The sequence below is a fragment of the Aethina tumida genome, chromosome 2 (assembly GCF_024364675.1).
Source record: "Aethina tumida isolate Nest 87 chromosome 2, icAetTumi1.1, whole genome shotgun sequence".
Lineage (NCBI taxonomy): Eukaryota > Metazoa > Arthropoda > Insecta > Coleoptera > Nitidulidae > Aethina > Aethina tumida.
The window spans coordinates 24,970,664-24,989,123 of record NC_065436.1 but is presented as its reverse complement, the minus strand read 5'-3'; the positions used below and the strand labels follow the sequence as shown (position 1 = coordinate 24,989,123).

Genomic DNA, 18,460 nt, shown 5'->3' with positions numbered 1-18,460 from the left:
CAATTCAGGAATTAAAAAAATATAACCTTATTCGACTGGTTTTTTTTACCAACATATTCAGGCGTGAAAAATAAATCGAAATATTATCTAATTATTTTCACTATAATTACATATTTTTAATAATCAATAAATTATTAATAACACCAGCCTTTTCATCAAACTACCGATCAGTGTTCTGGTGGTGTGTGAAGTAATCTGATGCTTGAAATAATAGACTGGGAAAAGTCATTCCATTAAATAAAGTTGCCAAATGATACACTAAAGTCGCTTGTTCCAATTCCCTTAATGATTTACAACCGGAATAATCTCTTTAATTATTGAAACTTCGTAAATATACATATTTCTTTTTATTGCAATTATTTTATGAATTTCAACTCGTACTTTGCATACTTCCATTATTTATTGGCTAAATAAAATTTTATTATTCTATTATTTACTTACATTACTTAGAAAATCTGAAATTGAATGATGAATAGTAGTAATAGATATCATAATTCAGGAATTGAAGAAAAAATATAACATGTTTAGGCGTGAAAATAAATCGAAATATTATTTTCATCATAATTACTATTTATTAATTCTAAATTATTAACAATACCAGCCTTTATATCATATCAAACCCCGATCATTGTTTTGGTGTTACGGTAATCTGATGCTTGAAATAATAGGCGTGAAAAAGTCAGTCACATTAAATAAAGTGGGTAAACGATCCGCTAAAATCGCTCGTTCAAATTCCCTTGATATTTAAATGAATTAAATTTATTTATTCAGTTACGCAATTCGACAATTCACAAATAATGAAAGGGTTTTCATTTCAAGCTATCATTCACCGTTTAATTTACTGAAACAAAATTTTATTTCTGTTATTGTCGAAATATTATTCAAATATCGATAATTATTACTGAAGTATCAGTTAAAACTGGGAGAATTACAAGTATCAGAAAAAATAATCACAAATACATTCTTAAGCTTTTTATGTAACATCTTGTAATCCCGTTTCTGCAAATTATAAGCCTTGTTGAAGTAGTCTTTATTTAATTTACAGATTAGAATGACGAATATGACTCTCGGGAAATTTCATATATTACATGGCCTGAACCAGAAGGAATTCCTACAAGTTCCATAAATAAGCCAATCTACGTGAAACTTCTCAAATAGTAAATCAAACAACTTCATTTTTAAAAAAGCTACAAATGAAATCATCTGGGAACATTTATATTTTTCCTAAAAAAAACTAACGACGCAAACAATTTACACGAATTCCTAAACCAACACATTAACATTCATGAAAAAGCAGATACAAAAATATTAAATGCTTTGTTTAACATACTCCTGCGAATTTAATTTACCTGTACGGTCAAACACACATACACGGTACAACATAATAAAAGAGCCGTTTCGACAATACCCAACTGCACAATGCCCGCAACGTAATTACTGCGGCTTATCAATGTAACGCGCCGAACTCGCGTTCCTCTTCACTAAATTCTTTCTGGCAATAATTCGCACGCTTTTGTTAGACACACATTTTTTTATACAGATATTAAAACTGTTCGGGATTCAGACCGTAATGCCGATGGAGGGAAATTTATGTGCGAGGATATTAAATTTTTATAATTTTCGGGGTCGAAATCGCCCTAAACCTTTCCAATTCGGATTTATGGGGCAACAGATGACAAGAAAATAAAAGGGCCCGCGGTGGAATTGAACCTACTTAAATGGCGTGCCGTATCAATCACCCCAACGAAATCACCTCGGATTTAATGGCGGTAACGTTTATAGAATTGACTTCCAAATTGGTTTATTGAATAAAAATAAACTTCTTTTATGGTCATACGTTAACAATATAATACTTGAATGTTGAAGACAAAAGTGGATGTGAAACAAGAGTGTGTGAATCGCAAAAGCTTTGATTCAAAGGTAACCATACTTTTTCCTGTTAAAATTGTGATATTAATTAATCAAGAATTTATTGGATAATGACGATTTCGGCAATAATAATTACAACACAAAACAATATATATATATATATATATATATATATATATATATATGTCGGAGGGTTCATGTGAAACGCAAGTAGTACTATGGGTTGCATACTTATAGTACTTGGGTGGAATCAGCGGAAGTGCTAAGCAGGGGATGGTACTCGAACCGAGGGTGACGGTAGAGGAGACCTGCGAGGGCGGACAGTAAAGCTCCGTCAGGGAAGCTGCGTAGAAGTCTTGGCTTGGCATAACCGTCGGGATCACCGCGTTTCATACGACTCCTACCTAATTGTTTGACTATTAGTTGTAATCCTGTGCCTGTTAGTTCAATTACATTGTAAGGACTATTTGCGTGTTATTTAATATTCGAAATGGCCGATAATCCTGACCGCGCTGCGACATATATATATATATATATATTAGAAATATGCTCAATTTGTATTCATTCTTAAACAATTTACGCACAACTTACGGTTTTTCTCACATAAACTTTCATGTTTCAGTTTCCAAAAGTTTGTAGTTTAAAAATTTTACATATATAAATAAATCTAAATTTTGAAGAGATACATTTTTGATATAAAAGTAGAAACAAAAAGTGTTTATAAAAAAATTGCAGCTTCGATGGCAAAAGAGTTTAAAGTAGATAAATAAAAATACGTCGTTTTGTTTTCAAATGTCTAATTTTTTTAGTGAACAATTGTCAACATATAATATTGGCAGAAAGTAGAGCATCTTTTTTAAAATTCAAATAATTTTTGTCCTAGTTATTATGTTCAAAAAAAATTTAACAATTACATAGTTAAACAATAAAAAATACTTTAATTTTACTGATGATTGTTTTGGGCTGGCAAAAAGTAGAGCAACTTATGCTATTCAAAGTTTTATTACTACAAATAATTTGTAATTAGTATTTTAATTAATTCTACAATATATTGTAAAATCTACATTATTATGAATAACTTTCAATGGATCCATATTTTGACAGGTCTCCTGCAGAGCCGTGAATAAACCTTACTGATTACAATACTCTTTGTGCCTTTGTCTAATTTTTTTAGTGAACAATTGTCAACATATAATATTGGCAGAAAGTAGAGCATCTTTTTTAAAATTCAAATAATTTTTGTCCTAGTTATTATGTTCAAAAAAAATTTAACAATTACATAGTTAAACAATAAAAAATACTTTAATTTTACTGATGATTGTTTTGGGCTGGCAAAAAGTAGAGCAACTTATGCTATTCAAAGTTTTATTACTACAAATAATTTGTAATTAGTATTTTAATTAATTCTACAATATATTGTAAAATCTACATTATTATGAATAACTTTCAATGGATCCATATTTTGACAGGTCTCCTGCAGAGCCGTGAATAAACCTTACTGATTACAATACTCTTTGTGCCTTATGTTGTTGTTCATAATTTGTAATTAGTATTTTAGTTAATTCTACAATATATTGTAAAATCCTCATTATTATGAATAACTTCCAATGGATCCATATTTTTACAGGTCTCCTGCAGAGCCGTGAATAAACCTTGATTAAAATACTCTTTGTGCCTTATGTTGTTGTTCACCCATAAATTTTCAATGGAGTTTAGATCAGGAAATTGACATAGGCAATTCATAACATTAATTTTTTCCCTTAAAATATTTTGAAATGTGTTTTTGTGTCGTTTGGAAATTTATGTTTTACGGGCATATTATTGCCTTACATATAAAATCCCATTTAAAGTCCAGTGTAACAGGGACCTCTGCCAAACTTAACTCTGGCTTGCCTGTTCTTCTCTGATAGTAGTGGCTGGCCCTCCAGCATAAAGACCATTGTAGTAATTTACCTCTTATATTCTTACAGAAACATTAATTTTTAGTTGTGTCTCAAGTAGACCTTTTATTTTGCTGAAACTCTTTTTTGGAATAGGACAAGATTTATTTATTCCGAAACCTATTGGTTTTTCTTGGTCTTCCAGTTTTATTTTTCCTTTCACATTACCAAATCTTGAAAATTGTTGTAAAACACTCGTTACAGTCGAACGACATTGATTTTTCTGTCATTAGATTGAAAGATCAATACAATCGGTGATTCTAATTCGGAAAATAATTTCTTTCCACGGGGCATTATATTAACTCAGTTACTCAGTACTTTGGTATACACTGTAAAACTAAAAAATATTATCGATTTTGTGGAGACTAGTGACATTTTGTAAAAAGTTACTCTACTTTTGGCCAGTCAAATATTTTGTAGTTAACAGAATTATTTTTAATACAAGAAATACCCACCGATATGTTTATATAGAGTGTGTTCATAATTTGTATAAATTATATTAGATTTGCATATACAGGACAGTAGTAATTTATATTTTTCTAAAATTGCTCTACTTTCTGCCAATACTGTACCTTAATAGTTATATCTATCATATATTTTTATTTTCCAGTTTTATTTATTTGTTTTATAAAATTTATAACCTCAGTAAAAATTTGAGAAAAGTATGTAACATATTTACAAAAAAAATATAAAAGTCGCAGTGTTTTTACAACCAGATTTTGCTTACAAACATTCCGCTGATTTCCTCAACAAATTGAATTACGATCATAGTTCCTTTGAAGCTCTCTTTTCACTAAAGTAGATTTATCCCCCTGGACTTTTATGATGTACTCTAGCTTTATTTATGAGACAAAGAGTTTTATGAGTCAGGCACTTGTTTTATTTTATACATGAACATTTTAAATGGATATATTAAAATTGTATTATAATTTATTAAATAATAAGAAGCAATAATTAAAAAACATATAACATATAACATATTCGTTGAAAGACTTAAATAGTTTGGTAAACAACCAATAAAAGCCACAAAATTTTTCTAGTTTTTACTATAATTCCAGTCATCTGTGGTCCGCAATAAAACAACAGTAACTTTCTTCACATGCAGTTACGACAGACCAATAGCATGCTTTATTGAATTATTTTATGGGATATTACCGGAACTTTTACGACACCATTGCTTGTTTATTCTACGACAAAAAACAATAACTCTAAACACATAATATTTCGATTCGATACAAAATCCACAACTCATTAATAAATAATTATCTCGTATTTGATAATCTTATTTAGTTTGATTGTGTCGGGAAGTAAATTAAATCGCTTTTATCCCTTCTAAATTACAAATCGTTTCATATTCTGAACGTCACCCAGTCGTAGATTTACCGGAGGTCAGGCAGTGAAACATTAACGTTGTGGTGTTAATCATTTTTGATGTTGAAACATTAATATGTACATCTTATTCGATACGTAAGAAATTTTCATGAAATACTACGCGAACCGTGTTGGAGCACTTGATCATTTGGACTGATTGTTCGCTCTAATGCAATCATAACATCTAAACTTGCGTTTCCGGAGCAACGCCGCATAATTTTGCGTCCTATTTCGTGACACAATAAGATCTTGTACTAAAAGTAAATGTTGTTCGACGCCCCTAAATTTTCGACACAGTGAATTCTTCGTTTATTCGTTTATTTATATTTATCATATTATTCTAATTGATATGTTTTATCGCTATAATTGACTTTTGAAAATAATGGAATATGTACGTACATGCCCGCATTTATGCTATTGATCGGATTAACAAAAGTCCACATATTCTGCAGGAATATGTAAATTAAATCCACATTTAATCAAAATAATTTTAGGCAAATGAAAAAATAAAATGTGTTAGCATTCTGTAACTTTTCAGATTGGTTATGAAATGAACCCAATTTATGGCGTAGTCAAATTGATAATTACTACTGCACAAGCACTGTGTTATGTAATTAATAAAATCCAATCAATACATCAATCACGAATAATCTTGCCGGCCGTAAATGAAGATTTAATTAATAATAATGGTACCTCTTGGTAATTACCAGTGATTATTTGGACCTGAAAGGGAATTCCACTCCAGACTTTAACTCGCTGACTCTATGTAATATTTTAACACTGCAAAGATTTATTCATTACAACGAATTAATTTAATTGGAGGTCTCGGAGTTGTTTGAATATTAATACACATAAAAGTATTATATGAAAATTGAATATACACATTATGGAAAAAAAACAATTACTGAGGAAACACCCCAAATAGGAAAAGATTTAATTTTGGATATACCCAAAACCATACCTAATTTCCTCGAGCCAAAATAATAAATGGCCACGCAAACCACATTTGCATGGCGAATATTTAACTGTTTGTCCTTAAACTTTACCTTTATACTCATACTAAAGTGGTAAATATCAATATTTCATAGGTTAACATAAATGTAGCAAGAAAAAAATTGGGAAGTATACTTCAAATTAAATATTCATAAACCAGTCGTGAGTAGTTCGTCCACAAAATCGCTACGTCAAGCTACCCGTTTAATTATTCATTTTTTATAACGTTGAATTCGTATACATGTTTGAGTTAATTTTTGGCAAAGTCCTTTTTTCTTTTTATGTGCATAATTAATGTGAAATGTGATGTAAAATGGTTGACTCTTTAAAACTGCATAAATAAAGCCTCAACTTAAAATATCATGTATTATTATAATTATTACATTATTATTTTTATTTGATACGATTAAGGTTACAACCTTCATTATTTTTATTTAACAGGAGCAAACAATGTAATTTTTTTAGTGTCAGAAAAACAAAGAAGTAACCCAGGATTTAGTCTATTAACTCAAGTTCGGTGAGCTTTCAGTTTCTTAAACTTTTAGTTAGTAGATTATAAGTTTAAAGAAATTTTTTGGCGTTGTTTAGCAATAAAACACTGAACTAAAACCATAACATTCTTAGGCAGACATCTTTTTGTATGTTGTAAACACATTTTAAAAGAAAGTATAAAATATATTTCTGAATTTATACACTTTCTATAAATTGAAAGACCAGGATAAATCTTAAACTCCACAATTTGAATGTGAATTAGTTATACATTTACGACATTCTTCTAAGAGAAAGAGACTGCCCCTAAAGTTTGACAGACTAATAAAATCATCACAATAATTACTACTTTGTTCTCATGAATATCAAAGATACAAACAATATACACCAATAGACATTTCCTAACCTAAATTCAGCATTAGGAACTGTACATCAACGTCCGATGAAGAAGACGACAGAGATTTTGAAATAGATTTAACAATTCTTTAATCAAGAAGAACTGAACGATAATATAAGATATGTGGCATGTCTCAAAGGAGGCAGTCGAATAACTTACCTCCAGATTAAATGAAAAGAATCTACTTTACCCAATAACCAATATTAAATTTTATAGCAAAAGAGATAAAGATGTGACAGCCGTAAAATGCCTGACTACTGATAGTGTCTTCAAAGAGATTGTCCAAGTGAACTTCACGCTAGGAAGTTGTGTAAGAGAAAATTTTTGTGAGATAAGTACTGAATGAATTCTTATTAAAATAAAAACTTAAGTGTATTTTTGTTTCTTTAAAAAAAATTAGATCATTTAAATAAAAGAAATATAGCCTGTATAAAAAAACTACATCTGATAGACGAAATCTAATGACCATTTTGGATTCTGCATCCAAAAATTACCCAATAATTGAAAAATCGTTGGCACCAAAATGGCTGTTGGCTTGGAGACCTATTTACAGTTCAGAATATATTTCTAATTTAAAATATTATAATATATTAATTTAAAAATATGAACGTAGTAAAGTTAATTCTAATCTTTGTATTTGTATGCATATTTATATGCACTTTATATAATTATAATTAATAAATAAGATAATATGCGTAGATTATATTATAATTTCAAATCATAAAGAAGAATATAGATTTAATTTTTGTAAATTTGTAATTTATTTAATTTTATATTATAGTAGAGATATAGAATTTTTAGTAATATTCGGTATTTCAGATTCCAAAATCTTTTAAAATTTGCGAAAACGAAAACTTAATATTAAATTGTTGATAATATTTTAATTTATTTTAATTTGTAATTTATAATTTTTCCTACCCCGACGCATCCGCCAAAATTTAAACATCAATAATGGAATTGCAAGATCGAAGAATGCAGTGACATAACTGCTCCTCCCCACGAAGAATCACCATCGAACAATGCCGTAGATGCGATGAAACCTGCAAAATATTTTGTCGACTTACTGGCTAAGTGTCCTGTCCGTGGACGTGGGGCCTGAGTCGTGGTGGCGTCGTTCCTTGTGGACGATGCCCATCAGCTTCATCCAGGCGTTGTTCTTGCCCCCGTGGCCCCCCATCCCGCTCTGCCACATCGTCATGGTTGCAGCTCATCACAGACAACCCTCCCGCTAGAAAGAAAGCACTGGTGCCCAGCTATGCACCAACTCGGTCAATTTCCAAACCACTGATCACACGGTCACTGCGGTCACAACATCCACTGGCAACATCTCCCCGCACTTAAGAAATATAATAATAAATGGATAATATTATGGCTGAATTTACTCTCTTGGTAAATTGGGTAAATTTGGTAATTGAACTACGGGTAGCACTAGAGATACGGATTAAATTGGTTAAATTGGTCCTGGTATGCACTAATTATTGTTGTAAAATGGGTAAAATGGTATTGTTTTACTAGAGCGTTTCGAAACTTCTACAAACTATTATAAAATGGAAGATAACTGGATAAAATTTAGCGAAAACATTTTGCGTATCTATCTAGACCCTATCTAAAAAACTCTACATTGAGCAAAAAGTTGAAAGGTTTTCCGAAAAATTGACTGGGCTAAAAAATTGATCAAAGTCTGTCGTGTCTGAATGGCGTTCCGCAAGAAGGAGTTCTTCGCGGATCGCGGACCAAGACCGCGCTCCGACCTCAGGACAGCACTAGTTGGTCGTCGGGCATGCGGTGGCTGCTTTCTTGCGGCATTGGATGTTCATGAGGACGTCGCGTAGCATCAGCACACTCATCCGGACCGGCGGCGTGTCGCTCATCGTCCGCGGAGGTCGCGCGTCCCGTGCGTCGTTCCAACAGGTGCAGAGCGTCGGCGGCGGCGTCTGCGGCGGAGAGAGCGTCCGTGTCTACGGCGTCGTGCGGCGGAGGATGGACGCGTCGCGACGCGTCTCGGCACACTGACTGGGTCCGGGCCGCGGACACGGGGCGCCGACGCCCATTGCGCAGGCGTCGCCCAATGCGGACCACCTGGGCCACTGTGATGTGAGATCGCACTGCAGCGGGTCTCTTCCTTGTTGCCGCCACCGCCGCCGCCGCCGTGCTTCTTCGCCGTTCATTCATCCTGCGGCAGCGGGCGCCCATCGCCCTCATGCACCACCTGCACCGCTCAACGATTACGCCGAATGGTTGCAGATGCGTTATTATCTGCCCGATTGTTTCGCTGCAGTTTTTAAAAGGTTAAACGTGACTTTTGGTTAAACTTATAATTAATCTAGCCCGCAATTTGTGAACCGGACTAACGGCGGCAACTTCCTATTTTAAATGTACATACGAAATTTAAAAAAACAATAAAAAATTTGAAAGTTTTATTTGGATATATCGATATCAAATAAAAAATATATAAAATTAATTTATACGTTTTGATAACAATACATGGCTTAATTTAATTTTGTTTTTTTTTTTTTGAGAAACAAACTATTCATAGGTATTACAAACTATTTAGGAATAAAACATATCACAAATTCAGATAATTTTTCTGATCCAAAAAATAAGAATATATTATAAGAATATAAATTGTTCGTATTTAATCTATACAATTAAACAAGGAATAATTCGAAATTATTTGCATTTAATTTTATAATTAGTTATTATAATAAATTTGAAATTTTTCAATTAGTTTATTAAATTTTATTAAGTTAATTTTATTAATTTAAAAAATGTATGGATTTAATACAACACTTAAAAAATAAGAAATTGTTATTAATTGTCATTACCAATAATTATTTTAATATTAACTAAGAGAAAAGTAAATAACTATAACCAATTTAATTTATATGATATTATCAAAACTATCAACTATTTTTAATTTTAATATTAAATAGAATAATTAAAATTATAAATAATTTAATATTATATAAATTATATTAATTGTAATAATTAATAAAATTAACATAATACATATAATAAAAAATTTAAAATTTAACATTTAATTTTAACAAAAAAATATTAGATTTTAAAATTTTAGATATATATCTAATATGTTCCAAATATATAAAAGGTATAAGTAAATAAAGATTTTTCAATATAATATTCAACAGTTTAATAACTAATTTTAAGAAATCTTAATTATCTTATTTAATTATTAAATTAAATAATTTAATATTAACATAAATGTAAATAACCATAACTAATCTAGTTAATGAAATATTTTCAAAAATTTTATTGTAACTATTTTGAATTTTAGTAATAATTAATATAATTAATTATATTTAACTTACAAAAAAAGATATTTTTAAAAATTTTAGGTATTGTTTTAATATATTCCAAAAATATAAAAAGGTATAAGTAAAAATTTTTCAATATAATTTTTGACCAGTTAATAACTAATTTTAAGAAAACTTAATTATTTTATTAACATAATGTAAATAACATTAACTAATTAGTTAATGTAACAAATTCAAAAATGTTATTATAACTATTTTGAATTTTAATAATATATATAATATATTTAAAATTATGTTAATATATTTATTATTATTAATTACATTAATAAAATTGATATATATATATATATATATATATATATATATATATATATATATATATATATATATATTTAAAAATTTATTTAAGATATTTCAATATAATTTTTATCAGTTTAATAACTAATTTTAAGAAAACTTAATTATTTTATTTATTTATTAAATCAATATTTAATATTAACTAAGATATTATTATTCTTATTAATTATTAAAATTAAATATAAATTTGACTATTTTGAATTTAATATTATTAAAAATATATTTTTAAAAAGTTCCAAAAATATAAAATATACAAATAAAAAAGATTTTTCAATATAATTTTTACCAATTTATTAATTATTTTTAAGAAAATAATTTTTAATTTAAAATCATATCAAAATTTCAATCCAGAACGTAATTTATTGTTGCTGTTGTTTCTGAATATTATTGTACAATTATTATTTTTATATATTTGTATAAAATTTTAGATATTTTTATTTATAAGAAAAATTAAATAAGTTCCGTAAGTATAAAATATAAATAATATATTAATAAATATTTTAGTCTTCAAAATCAAAACTTATTTACAATATAACGTGACCTATATTTGTATTATTAACATTCTAAAAAAAATTGAAATAAAAATTTGTATTCTAATTGCAAATGACATCTAACAAAATACATGGAATCAATTGCCATGCAAAAATATCACACATCTAGTTTTATTAGTTTTCACAGCGCTTTTACAACATCATTACATTTATTATCGATTCTCCAATAGTCATCCCGAATATTGCTCGAATACTCCGATAAACATCACCGTTTATTAAAATCTCATACATTTTAATTACTCCCCCGTTTGAAATTATACAGTCGCAAAATGATAAAATCGATATAAGTCGCGTAAACTTGCAGCGGGCCGATCCTAATTCATCCCCGACGCCGAAATAATAATTGCACTGAAACTACAACGTTCGTTCGTGATTGTACTAATGCGGAGAAGATAATCGTTAACAATTCCTTCTAATCACCTTCGTCTCTGCCAGACTTTAATGCATTTAATTTTAAATTGAATATCATGACGCGAGGCATCCGTGCTACACGATCACAATTAAAACTTTCGCATCAGGTACAGCTATATTTAGTTCGGGCCGCAGAGGACGTCTTTCAAAAGATACGAATTTATTATTCGTCGAAAAAAAAATGGATAAATGGAAGTTACCTTATAAAACAAATTCAAATGTATTTAAATGTTTTAATTTTACGAATTCAATTATATTGTATAAATAAAAGAGGAAATATTGATTTAATTAGAAACATACATACATGTTCCTGGACTTTTAAATATCAATGTATAATACTAAAGTATTTTAAATATAGAAGAAATATTAAATGACAAAAATCTGTTACAAATTAGTAACTTACAATATGCTTCTATATAAATTCATATAACAAGTCGATAAGTTTAAGATGCGAAAAATGATTTACAATGTTATTAACTATCTTTTTACATATAAATTATTTAATATATACATATATTTTTTAAATGTATTTCTGTGACCAGAGTCACATTAAAATATTTATTTTGTAACTTAAGTAGATATTATTTTGATATATAGCGGTTTCCAGAAAAAAGACACACATTACTATTTTAACGTTAATTAAGGAACGCGACCTCTAAGTGAATGCAATCAAAATATTTTATGATTTATAAGTTTGTCTCATTATTCATTTTGTATCTAAATTAAAATAACTTCTACTTAAATTAAATATTAAACAAAATAAATTCGAAATGTGGCTGGTAACAAAAATAGCCCACTTTTGAAAAATGTATATTTGTAAATACTTTATACTTAATTTTAAAGAAAATTGTTATTATTTTGTGGGTACACTTTGTTCGTTATAACTAGCTGTAAACGATGAGGCAACGATTCAATGAAATATCGTCAATGGTCGTTTGAAATTAAATTTAACAACTCTTCAATTAATAACCACAATTTATCTGGATTTTTAGCTTTTTGTATATTAATCAAGATTAAATGTCGTTCCACAAGTTTTCTGTTGTATCTAAATACGGACTTTATGTTAACTAATCGTGAATCTCAACATTTTTATATTGTAACCATCTTTGGAAGCATGTTTCATATTATCATGCATTAAAATTCATGTAATTACTACATTATCGTTGGCAAATGGTTCCATTACATCTTTCATGATGTCTCTATGCACGATCCATTTTACTAATATTTTTTTAATGGGCCTATACCATACCGAGGAAAGGTACACCAAGCCAAAACTTTTCCTCCACGAGTTTCAATATTTTTGTAGTGTATCTGCAAACCAAACTTTTATTAGGAGGACAATTAACGGATTTTGTACCATCTGATCTTGTTCTATTGAACATGAATTCATTTCATACCAATGGTTTCTTTATACAAATATATCCTTGCAAGTTTTATTCATTCAGTCGACGTCTGATTATTCTACTAGACACACTGATATTGTATGACCCAATTAATTATATTTTTATTTTCCTAGAGGACAACTGATAGCTCCAATTTATCTGTCAATAAAGGGATTTGCCTTTTGTTAGATTTGTTGGCACAAATTACACAATTGTATTTTCAAGTGAGTGTGTTGTTTTATAGTTGTTAATAAGCTCTGTTTTCAGAAGCAATAGAAGTTTTTAGCAATATCAGCAATATTTAGACTTTGATGTTTCAAATTAATTATTATTTACCTCTTCTCCAGAGAGCAATGTTTATTTCTTCTTACTGAAAGAGACTTTAATTTAATAAAATAATATAAATTCTACTAAGAATAAATTCTAACTATTATGAGTATTGTTAAATACATACATAAAACCGTAAATACATTTGAATGTGCTATTTCTTTGGCCAACCAAATCAGACTAACCTACCAGTCGAAAACCGTTTTATACTACTGAATTTCGAGAGAGACATCATGCATGACAGAGACAGTAAAGTCTGCAAATTTTCTTCACAATGATAATCTTTTATTATCTCTGAAGAAGTGTAACAAAAAAAGTATAGAATATTAAAATATATTTTTTATACTGACTGGTTTGAATTAAATCCTTTTATGAAACATCTTCTAAATGTTTGATTTTAAATTTTGAGCAATTACTTTAGACATCACTGTAGTTAGAAAATAAATAATTATAAAAAAATATAGTATAATTATTTTAAATAAAATATAAAATTTTGATTACATTCAAAGATACATTTCTTAATTGACATCAAGTAGTAATTTGTGCTATTTCTCTGGCTACAACTCTATCTAAATATATTAATAATTACCATTTGTCTTAAGTTAAAAAAATTAAGTGAATACTTAACAAAGTTTCAAAATTGACAGAAATCGATGAATGTGGCGACAGCTCTGAGCGAATCGCAGAACCCGATTACAGCACCCTTTAAACGTCAGCAAAAGTGATGTCAGCGCAATTACGAAGCCAACCGTACCACACGCTTGCGCGCAAGCTGCCATAAAGTGCAGTATAACCGGGATCTGTCATTGCAAATCGTCTCAAAAATTAAGATTGTAGTTGTGTTTCCAGTCAGTATTCTTGTGTTAGGTTAAAAATATGTCGAAGCCCGAGCAAGTGCTGGTTATCGAACCCCAAAACGAACTCAGATTTAGAGGTGAGACCGCCAATTCTATATTGACGTTAGAATCTTGTTCACCAATAATAAATAGTGACCGTACGAGTAAGGAATCTATTTCAAGATTTTGACGTTTCAGGAGGGGGTTTCCAGTTGGGCCTTTTGTATTCACCGTCAATAACACCCCCTAACAAATGACTCGGCCGTAACTCCCTGTCCTACATTTCGCCAAGTCGATTTTATGTGAATACAAGGTTCCCTTGCCTCATGACTTTAAGTGTTTCACTGTTACTAAATGTATTTTAGTAGTACTGACTGTGTAATGTTCAATTACCTTGAATTATTTAACATGTAACTCCCTAAAGTTCTATTATTAAGATTGTCAATTTCCCACATTATAAATTTTGCCATTTTATCATATTTTTAGTAACCTATTTGTAGATAACTAAAATCACAAAAAACATCTGGATATTAAACCATATAAATTTAACAAAAATAGAGTAAAAATCCAATCACTTATATTAATATGTTCCACTATAAATAGACTAGCAAGTCCTAGTTCCTGAATAATTTCCCAGCTATATACAAACACACAAATCTTTCAACCGTACACATTCCAACAGGCCAAATCAAAAACCTCAACAGAATATGCAAAACAGTTAGATTGTCTCTAATTTAATGTATTTATGTTCTTAGGTCCATTCAACAATGCTGTCACATCCTATATGAAACTCACCAATCCATCTGAAAAGAAAGTGTTGTTCAAAATAAAGACAACAGCCCCTAAAAAATACTGTGTGCGCCCCAACTCGGGTGTGTTGAACCCAAATTCAACCATAGAAATTGCAAGTGAGTAAATATAATTTTTATTTTCTTTTGTTTGAATAATTCATTGTTTCAGATACTTTATCTACTATAATTAATTTTTATTGTATCAGATAATTTTTGATGAGAAAAATATTTATAGTTTTGTATATCATTATCATTACCAAAACAGTTAGTAATTTACTTTTGTGGCTTTATGTGTTTATACAGCTTGAAGTCAAATAGAATTATAATGACGTTACATTTTTTCCGCTTTCTGGAACTAAACATTCCAATAAATTAGTGTTTTCTACTAATAAATATACATGTGTTATGTTAGAAATTATTTTTTTATTTATAAAATAAAATTTGTAGTTATTAAAATATGTCTTATTAGAATATTGTGAGAAGATAAAGGTAAATTGTTTTAAAATTTTATACAACATTTACAACATAAATGCTGATTATCAAGTTATTGTAATAATATCGAATAAAAATTTCAGATAAAAGAGGTATTCATATTAACATTTCTCAAGTCCGCATCAGCAAGTATTTGCTTATTTAATTTTGATTAGATAATAAATTCAAGTCGAAATGCGTTCCCTATTTAAAGCAATTCACGATCAAATTTAAACTTAAAGTAACTTAACATATCCGATTTTTCTGCTACAACAATTTGGGCTCCTCATTTGAATAATTTAAGGCAGTTGACTCTGTCGTCAGTCTCTATTGTATGAAATAAACTAGCCTTCAATTCACTTAAATTAAATTAATGGTTTTTAAATTATTTATTATCATTCAGGTATTTTGCCACATGTACGTTCATCATTGCAAATTTATTAAAACAAGTATGGTAACTTTTTTTTTTGCTAGTTTGTTTGCAGCCGTTCGTGTTCGATCCGGCGGAGAAGAACAAGCACAAGTTCATGGTGCAGACTGTGTTCGCGCCGGAGGGCGAGATCAACCTCGAGCAGCTGTGGAAGGAGATCGGGTCCGACCAGCTGATGGATTCGAAGCTGAAGTGCGTGTTCGAGTTACCCGCCGAAAATGAGACCCACGAGGAGCCGAACAAGGCCAGTCCGAAGCTCGACACGACCGCACAATCCAATTCAGAGGAGTCGGAACTCAAACGGGCGGCAGCTGAGGCAAGTTCTAACTGGATCCTGTTGAAGTTTCTCATTACCTCTAAGCATAGCATGCGAATGAGAAAATGGGTGATAGAATTTATAACGTAAACTACGAGCTGTTAAATGCTAATATTTGTTCACGTAATGTTTCCTACATTTCAATTTATGACCCTGAACGTTGTAACACGGTGCTTCAATAATTACGTTTGTATCTCTAGTTGTCGGAGGTGCTCGACTAATTAATTAATTGTTATATTCCTTGATTAAATATAACTTTCTGCACGTCATAATTATCGGAAAAAGTTTAAACGTTTTGTTTATTCGTTTAATGATCCTAATTGTTATGACCCATTCAAATATATTTATGTTTAATGTATATCAGATATGAGTAAACATATTTTACTAGTAACATATGTGATGTTTTCATGCACTGTTTTATAAGACCATTGTGTCATAGTTATTTTTACACAGTTTGTCCGATTCTAAAATCCAAATTGTTCCTTCAATTAATTCACAATTATTATTATTTAATTTCTGAACTGGTATTTAATAATGATTTTTACAGATTCAGATGCTGAGAGAGGAAGAGAGCATGTTGAGGAAGGAGAACTTGCGATTACAGGAGATGGTGTTGCAGTTGAAAGACATGAAACAGACACCATCACCGAATAGATACGCACCGCCTGCGCAACAGCCCCAGAAACTACCCTTGTCAATGGAACAGATGGCTATTGCAATTGTGCTAGGCATCGTAGGAATAATAATCGGCAAGTTTGTGCTCTGAGACCCCTACCTAAAGACTTAGTGTGCTGGCACCCGCGGTGTTATTGCCCAAAACACACTCTATTGTATATTTATTAAAATTTTACTTCATTATACTACTATTGTAACATAAAAATAAAAAAAGAATTGTGCATACGCCACATGGCAGTTTTAGTGGCCCATTTATTCTGTTATATGTGACTTGGTTGCCTCTCAATTATAATGTAATCTCTTAAACAACACTGAATAACAATGTCATACATAATTTGATTGCTTTGCTACTTTTTTACCATACTATCATCTCAACAACGATCTGATTAATAAAGCGAAACTCTTGTCAGGTCGAAATTTCCCGCTTGTACACAAAAATAATACTTGCTCCATGCTTACAAAGTATGTGCAAGTGTCATTTCTTTTTAATAAAGGTTTTTTTAAATATTTATAATCACAAACTTATTTGGCCTTCAATTTGCAGAGTGTTTCAACTAAAATCCTTGATATATTATTACAAATTAGACTTGCGTTCTTTACTGTTTTGTATATATTTATTTCTGAAATTGTGTGTTTGAAACATTCTGTAGTGACTACACTTCTTTAGATGTGCAAAAGTGTTTTAATAAATGGCAGTTTTACTTACTATTGCCATAATTTGTGTTTTAATTGTACTGTTTTATGTTTCGTTTACAGCAAAAGTTTGAATGTACAAATATTGAATCATATATTGTTTTTATTGCCTGAACTCTTGCTGTAGACTAGTTATTGTTAATCAACTTTCCAACGATTTTTCTTTTTACTCTCTTATGAATTATAAGGATGAATGAATAGCGTAGTTTTGATTGTGAATATAACTTAAGCAGATGTCTATTGACAAATAGGAAAGTAGATTAACATCGCATTTTTTATTTTTAATTAGTACGTGGTAATAAGTCTTATTTTGTAATGTTAGAAAGGGTCAAGAGCACTTGCCAAGGTTTATCGATATTTAAACACGTAGAAGTCCGTAAATATAATGCATTTGATTTAAACTACATAGTAGATATAGTTGATATCAATATTCGTTTATATGATGGTGCTGAGTTTCATTCAGACATGGATAAAGTGCAGTTTATCACATTTTTTATTCTAACATCCAGAACTCATCATTGTGTTACCTCAGTCAGCAGCTAGTGGTCAGTTTTTCTAAATCTTCTGTGCAATACAACTTTTATACCAGCTAAAAATGTGAACAAATTTCATCGCGTGAAAAATTGCATTTTATGTATTAATTTCCATTTGTAAATAAAAAGTTAGCATAAAAAAATTTTGTTTTGGTAAATTGAAAACACTTGTAGATTTAGAAAAAACAATGAATTTTATTGTAGGAAGACTTGGCTTGGTGCGTTTGTTCATATGTATTATATTTTAACACATTGTAATATGTTATAAGCTGTTAGCCTGGTAAGTGTAACTTCAATAAACTATACTTAATTATTTTTGTGCGTTATTAATCCACGTATTGGATATTTTAATC

General features: G+C 29.8%; 2 protein-coding genes across 4 annotated transcripts in view; one reads left to right on the top strand and one right to left on the bottom strand.

Annotated features, from left to right (window-relative positions):
• Positions 1 to 8,461, bottom strand: part of LOC109609017 (potassium voltage-gated channel protein Shaker) — a 245,186-nt gene extending 236,725 nt beyond the window's left edge. For all 3 annotated transcript variants that reach the window (XM_049963680.1, XM_049963679.1, XM_049963683.1), the window contains exon 1: positions 8,124 to 8,461. In XM_049963680.1, the coding sequence (XP_049819637.1) occupies positions 8,124 to 8,257 (134 nt within the window). In that variant the 5' untranslated portion in view covers positions 8,258 to 8,461. The remainder of the gene's footprint in view (positions 1 to 8,123) is intronic.
• Positions 8,462 to 14,088: 5,627 nt separating this feature from the next.
• Positions 14,089 to 18,422, top strand: LOC109596577 (vesicle-associated membrane protein-associated protein B). The gene is made up of 4 exons (XM_020012143.2): positions 14,089 to 14,296; positions 14,954 to 15,106; positions 15,935 to 16,206; positions 16,754 to 18,422. The coding sequence occupies exons 1-4, from the start codon at positions 14,239 to 14,241 to the stop codon at positions 16,970 to 16,972; spliced, it is 702 nt and encodes a 233-aa protein (XP_019867702.2). The 5' UTR covers positions 14,089 to 14,238; the 3' UTR covers positions 16,973 to 18,422.
• The last annotated feature ends 38 nt before the right edge of the window (positions 18,423 to 18,460 follow it).